This window comes from Accipiter gentilis, chromosome 7 (assembly GCF_929443795.1).
Source record: "Accipiter gentilis chromosome 7, bAccGen1.1, whole genome shotgun sequence".
In the NCBI taxonomy this organism is placed as follows: domain Eukaryota; kingdom Metazoa; phylum Chordata; class Aves; order Accipitriformes; family Accipitridae; genus Astur; species Astur gentilis.
In genome coordinates, this window is record NC_064886.1 from 33,956,489 (window position 1) to 33,963,560 (window position 7,072).

General features: G+C 44.0%; 1 protein-coding gene across 2 annotated transcripts; it reads left to right on the forward strand.

Annotated features, from left to right (window-relative positions):
• The first annotated feature begins 184 nt into the window (after nt 1-184).
• Nucleotides 185-6,302, forward strand: RRAD (RRAD, Ras related glycolysis inhibitor and calcium channel regulator). Of its 2 annotated transcripts, XM_049806794.1 has the most exons (5): nt 185-313; nt 428-794; nt 1,010-1,083; nt 1,610-1,814; nt 3,362-6,302. In XM_049806794.1, the coding sequence occupies exons 2-5, from the start codon at nt 440-442 to the stop codon at nt 3,637-3,639; spliced, it is 912 nt and encodes a 303-aa protein (XP_049662751.1). In that variant the 5' UTR covers nt 185-313; nt 428-439; the 3' UTR covers nt 3,640-6,302. The 2 variants fall into 2 exon arrangements, with proteins under 2 accessions (XP_049662751.1, XP_049662752.1); XM_049806795.1 differs by lacking the exon at nt 185-313 and having other exon boundaries at nt 365-794.
• The last annotated feature ends 770 nt before the right edge of the window (nt 6,303-7,072 follow it).

Below are 7,072 nucleotides of genomic sequence, written 5' to 3' on the forward strand. Positions count from 1 at the left end.
TGCCGGGGCTCCCCGCGCCGGGCTCCCCGCCCCCGCCGAGCGGAGCGGAGCGGAGCGGAGCCGCCGTGGGCGGACGGCGCTGCCCACGGCCGCGCTGGCAGGGCGCCGGGAGGAGCGCGTCACGTCACGGCGGGGAGGGGAGGGCCGGGCTGGCGGAGCCATAAATAGGGGCGAGGAGCGGGGTGGCGGCAGCACTCGCTGAGGGAGCTCCGGTGGCGGCGGCGGCGGCACGGGCGATTAACGGCGGGGACTCCCTCCCTCCCTCCCTCCCTCCCTCCCTCCTTCCTTCCTTCCTTCCGCGGAGCGCCCCGAGGTAAGCGCTGCTCCGCGGACGGCGCGGCGGGGCTCTCCCGTCCTGTGGCGGCCGGGGCCGGGTCGCTGCAGGGGCGGCGGGTGCTGACGGCTCTCGTCTCCCCTCCGGCCGCAGCCCGGCGCCCCCATGACTCTGAACCGCGGCGACAAGCTGCGCTACCTGGACAAGCGGCGCGGCAGCATGCCCTTCTCCGTGCACCAGCACCTGCACCGGCGAAGCATGCCGGTGGACGAGCGGGACCTGCGGGCCGCCCTGCCGCAGGGCGAGCTCTCCGGCCTGGTGCGCTGCACCTCGTACAGCTCCGGCGAGGCGCACCGGGAGAGCTGGGCCTCCGACTCCTCCGACTCCGTCATCTCCTCGGGCAGCGACTCCGACAGCAGCCTCTACAAGGTGATCCTGCTGGGCGAGCACGGCGTCGGCAAGACCAGCCTGGCCCGCATCTTCGGCGGCGTGGAGGACTGCGCGGACGCGGAGGAGGCCGGTGAGGGCGCGGGGCGGCGCGGGGCAGCCGGCGGCAGCCGCCGCAGCCCGGCGGGGGGCGGCGGGCTCCCGGGGCCGGGGAGCCGCCGCTCGGAGCGGCGGAGCGCGGCCGCACCTCCCCGGGCGTCCCCCTGCGGCCACCCGAGTCTCTCCCGGGCGGCCGGCCGGCCGGGACGGAGAAGAGTAACTTCATCTTCTGAACTTTTTTTCCCGTAGGAAATACGTACGACAGGTCGATTGTAGTTGACGGAGAAGAAGCCTCTCTCGTGGTGTTCGATATATGGGAGCAGGTACTTGCAGACTTCAGATACTGTTTCTTGACGGCTCGGTCAGTGGCTCGCTCTCAAACTAGAAATGGAACGGCTACGTCTGCCCATTTCTTCGATCGGATCAGTAACGTTAAAAAAGTGACATTAAAAAATCAGAGTGCATCCTGCCTTCGTTCGCTCCTGCGATTGATTTCTTGTAGCTAGGCAGGCAATTTAAAAACCTGAATGGGGCTGGAGCGCGAATCCCTTAATGCTTTGAATAAGCAGCAGCTTACATGAGCAGCCCAGGGAATTACTGTAAAATTAGAGATTCACAATCTGATCGGTGCAGACCTGGTATTATTTCTGGAAACAAGAGAATTTTGGTTTTTAATGTGTTTTAAATGACAAAATCGTTTAAAAAAATGGGGAGGTTGGCTTACTTCTACTGACTCTTCATAGTAAAGCTAAGAAAAATACCTTTAACGTGCTTACAGTAATTAAATCATTAGCCAGTGCTGAATAGATTTTTCAGTACAACAAATCTATTTCTTGCTGTTTCTTCTAGGATGACAGCCAATGGCTTCAGAACCACTGTATGAAAATGGGAGATGCCTATATTATTGTATATTCAGTCACAGACAAAGTTAGTTTTGAAAAAGCCTCTGAGCTAAGAATCCAGCTAAGAAGAGCAAGGCAAACGGAAGACATTCCTATTATTCTTGTGGGCAATAAAAGCGACCTGGTCAGGTCCCGGGAAGTCTCAGTTGACGGTAAGAGACACTATTAATTTATACAGTAATGTCTAAATTTGTAGCAAAGGCTATGGAGGATCATGGCCAATCGAAGTGGTCTGGGTTTGATGTAGAAAAATGTATGATTTGAGGCACACCGGAGAAATCCAGCCAGCTGGTTCATGCTGAGGGACTTGGTACCGCAGAAAACAGTGGAGATGGTGGTGGGGGAAGATTTGTGACTGCGCAATGCTCTGAACTGTAGTACAAGAGAAAAAAAATGCATCAGAGCTGCAGCTTTAGCATACTGTTTTGTGTAGGATTCATTTCTGGTCAGTATTAACTGAAAGGGTTTAATTGTATGTTAGGTGTGCAGCAGCACTTGCTAGTCTCAAGATTTGATAGCTCAAGGTATCCTTTTTAAGGGACAGGAGTGCCACATCATAGAACCCAGGCAGCCTTTGAAAAGGGTGATTCCATACAGCCTGTACAATATTCTTTCTTTTGGAAGCGATTCCATCACATTTGAGTTGAGCTTGTGGGACTAGGCTCACACAACTTGAAGTCTTTTTGTATATGTTCTCCAGTTGTGATCAGTGAGAATTTTATTAGCTAGTTCCAGCTAGCATTTCAGTAACTACAGCATGGTAACCACTGCCAACACCACAGTATTAATTTAACTTATTTAAACATTTGGTGGGTTTGGTTTTTGTCTTTTGGTTGTTTGTGGTTTTGGTTTGTTTTTTTTTTTTTTTTTTTTTTTTTTTTTACTGAGAATACTACTCTGAAATATCAGTGCCTTCATGATGATGAACCATCTCTTGCTGTCTGGTTTTGCCATGTTCCCTGTGTTAAATGCCTGCACAGGGAAGTGACTGGATTTCATCAGGAGATTCTCACTTTTTTCAGGCTGGTGGCAGTGCGTGGTTGACCTGTCTTGCCGTGAGATCAGTACTTTGCTCAGGTTTACAACTTTGCTATTATTTACCACAAGTTGAACATGGAAATTTGCACTGCAGCAATGTTGCAGAGTTACGTGCTTATGTCTGGAACATTGAGCATCTTGCATTTTGAATGCAGTCCTAGTCAAATCCAATGGCGTGCAACTTCTAGTCATCTGTTCAATGACTTGACCTTGTGTACTGTGTCAGCTTCATTTGTAGCTAGCATGGAAAACTCTCACTTATTACAGCAGGACAGAGGTGCGTAATTGCTCAACAACTTCCAGAAGAAATAAAAAACATTTCTTTCTGTACCTCACACTGTTTTCTATCAAACAGCAAGCATGCATCTAAGTGTGTCTCCTATATCAGCTTTCTCTCTTAAATAATACTGGGATGGTCTGCCTAGAGGACTATTGTTGCCTTATATTCAGTATTATTGGTCGACTGAGATTTCTGACCATACCCCAATAAAACCAAGGAGAGTAAGGGGCAAAACCATGAGTGCAAATTTGGACTTTCCTACCATGTTGCATTGAAGGCACTTTCCTTACTCAAAGTCAATTTTTGTTTCATTTTTCTGCCAGTATATATGAAGAGAAGATGTCCATCTCCACTCATCTCACTTTTTCTCTTTCCATACAGAGGGACGGGCCTGTGCCGTTGTGTTTGACTGCAAATTCATTGAGACCTCAGCTGCTCTTCATCATAATGTCAAGGACCTGTTTGAAGGTATTGTTCGGCAAATTAGACTTCGCAAAGACAGTAAAGAAGACAATGCTAGGAGAATGGCCAACACAAAAAGAAGAGAAAGCATAGGCAAAAAGGCAAAGCGATTCCTTGGGAAAATTGTGGCAAAGAACAATAAGAAGATGGCTTTCAAAGCAAAATCGAAGTCTTGCCATGACTTATCTGTGCTTTAGAAGCTTTCAGCAAGGCCAGATGTTGCACGTGGGTGATGAACTAGCATTTGACTGTTACGAGAAGTGTATAGATGATCCTCACGGTGATAACAAGAATGACTTATCAGTTGAGACTCTTGTTAATGCCTTAAGGTGCGCAAGCAAGTCCGGAAGTTACACTACAATGATAAATGATTCATTTCATTTGATTTCATTTTCTTTGAAATCATTCAAATGATTTCATTTCATTGATAAATGGTTTAAGTTTCAATGTGTGCAAGTAAATGAACTAACTTTAAGTAAGTGGCTTGACATGCCCACATTTTCACTGTGTACATATGTTATATATCTTCTTGTCCTGTGGATACCAGAGATGCAAAGATAAGAAAGGTTGATGATAAGTATCACCATAGACTTGTTTCGTTTGCAGAGCAAAATTTAAACTTGTACGCAGGCTCGTACATTCTTTTTAGTATAAAGCAAGCAATGATAAATCTTTTTAAACTGAAATGTGGGGAGGGGGGAGTAGAACCACATTAGAATGGGAGAAAACAAATTATATATATATATAGTTAAATACAGAACAGATATCATTTTATGAAGTTAATTTGCACTTCATTAACCGTTATTCAATTAATTTGTTACTTGTTTACATGCAGATTTTATAATAAAGTATTATTTCCTGTTATAGTAAACTGTGCTTTTCTCATAGTATGGATAAAGAATGAGAGCGCAGTATTTTTTATACTGACCTTTTTTCACTGTACAAAATGTTATACACAGACTATGCAGATTTAAACATGATAAAGTTCTGGAACAAGATGAATCAGCAATATCCTGTGTCCTTTTCTTTAATAGACAATTTCTTTAAGAGGTAAACCCTGCTTTTACGAATGCTCTACTTCAACAGCACATATTAGGAAGGGGTGCCTTGACCCTTCATATTATTGTTCATCTTCAGCCTGGTTCTCATCAGCTCTGGCAGGAACAGGCCTCTATATAATGCCTTTAGTTAGATAGATGTCTTGTGTCTATACTGATAAATTGAAGCCTGCAATGTTCTGCTCTTTAAATCCTCTCATGGCTTGAAGGTCTTGTGTTACAGCCAATAAGCGAATGTGGGGGTTTGGTTTTTATTTTGTTTTGCTATTTTTCTTTTCTGGGAGCAGTATAATTTTCTAATCTGCTCACAAGCCTGTAGATACCTTCCACTGGTTTCAAGAAGTTCAAAGCAGGCTGGCAAGACTCTTTGAAAGAGTTGTAGACTTCAGTTGTAGTGTATGGTGGCCTTCAGTGCTGTTAAAGTTTTCATGTTCATTTTATTGTGTTATAATTAATGGGTTTCCATGACTTTTCCCTATTTGCTGTTCATGAAGTTAAAAAGCAATCATGTCTCAGTGAAAGACTTGGACTTAACTGCATTTGCTTTATAAATTACTCTTCATAGGATACATTCTCTTTAAATTAATCCATAAACTCACTTCTCAAAAAAACCCAGTCTCTTTCTACTGTCCCTGCCTGAGTCCAGTTCTTTAAAGAAATTGTTCCAGCTGCCTGGGAGCTCCGTTTGTCCATGATTTTATAGAGACTGAGCTTTCCCGTACAGCAGGCAAATTGCATCAGCTGTTATACCTTACATTGAGCTTCCCTGAGCTCAAACAACCAACTCTCCATTGGGTTAGCCCAGTGCTTGGGCACTCAGCAGGGAATAGTTAGTACTGGGGGAAATCGCATCTGATTTGTGTAGGTAATGCTCTGTAGAGTTAGTGTCTTTTGATGGGCTGCTGGTGGACCTAACTGGTTAGATGCACAGTTTAGCATATGTTGCTGGCAGCCAGTCACATTTCTTAAGAAGGGTGTTTACTTTGTGTCTTGAGTGAAGTCTAAAGTGATTAATTCTGTCCTGCTGCCAAAACTCACATTTACCTGACAAGATGTTTTAACTGGATTTGGCTTTTTTTTCACTAGCCTTGCTTCCTGCCAAACTACTACCACTGCAAAGTCTAACCACTGTCAGAGTATGGCACCAGGCAACTGTTTACATAGAAGCTTTTAACTGTCAACACCAAAGCAATTGCTCTAGTCCTGAAAACTCGACAGCAAGTGTCCAAATTCACGTGCATAAATTTGGCGCATACCTATTCATAGACATGCTAAAGTTACTGACAAAACTACATGGTGTTTCCTGCATTTTTGCAAAGCTTCTGTCTTTTGGTTGCCCTGTGCTTTCAGAATGACCAGGAGAGAACTGACATGTTTGATGGACTTGCAAGATTTAATTCTGTCCATAATAAATACAAGGAATGGGATGCAAACCCCGAGTTCAAGGTGTGGCATTTCACAGAGTCCAAAATGTTACAAAGATGTGTCACTCTTAAGGCTGCAACATAACTGCAGCTGCAAAGCCTCTTCAAGGTCATGGTTAACAGCTGTGCATTTTGCGTGCTCTGACCTACAAATCAGATGTTTTACTGTGTTCATGAATTCAAAGGTTAGGTCTAGACAACTCTTAAGCCTAAAATATTTCTGAGATGCTCTAGCGCATTGCTAGAGGTTCATATGTTGAAAATAATTTGTATTCTGAAAGTATGTCATATAGGACACTGAGACAATAAACTGTGAATCATTCTAAAGAAACTTGAGCTAATCTATAATGTATTCTATCAGTTAATATTGTACAATAAAATACTTACTCAAATCCTCATTATACTGATTTTTTAATTCATTAGTTTGTACAGGGATTAGTATAATTCAGCCATGGTTCATGAAAAGGGGGAGGGTTTGTTGTTACTGCAGCTCTGACAATAACCTGCTGTAGACCTAGATCATACTCTATGCTATAGAAGTATTACCATGAATACTATTTTGCAGACATTTTGTAGCTCCTGGAAGATTGTCCACCAAGAAATAATTCATTTCTTGGATATGATTTAGTGAAATTTCCAAGCAGACTTTTTGGAAGTATACGTGCAACACCAGCTAGAAGTCAGTAACAGGCACCTAACTGACAAATGCCCCTAAAAATCAACCTTCTTCAAATGGTTATTTGTAACTTCAAGCATTTGAAAGTCATCTGTAGGTTTTTGTAATTTGAGATGTTTTATTGGTGTGGATACTCATTGTCACTAATGGGGTGAATCTATGTCATGTGAAAAGTAGAGAGTCCCAGACAGCAGTATTTTCTCTAATTATTACCGAGTATAACAGAGTGTAAGGGGTAACAGCGGTGTGAGTTTTCTTATTTTTTGCCAATGTACATCAGTTTTAATTTGGAGGGACAGTTCACACAGTCATTTAATCTTTACTGCCTTTGCTGCTGCCAGCTGAAGTTCCTATTAGTGCTAATTGTGGTGGTGGATTTTGTGTTGGCACAAATCCATTTGGAGCAGCTAGTTATTAGCAACTACAGTGGAAGGACATTGCCTTTTGTATGTGACACATATGTTAGGTAAAC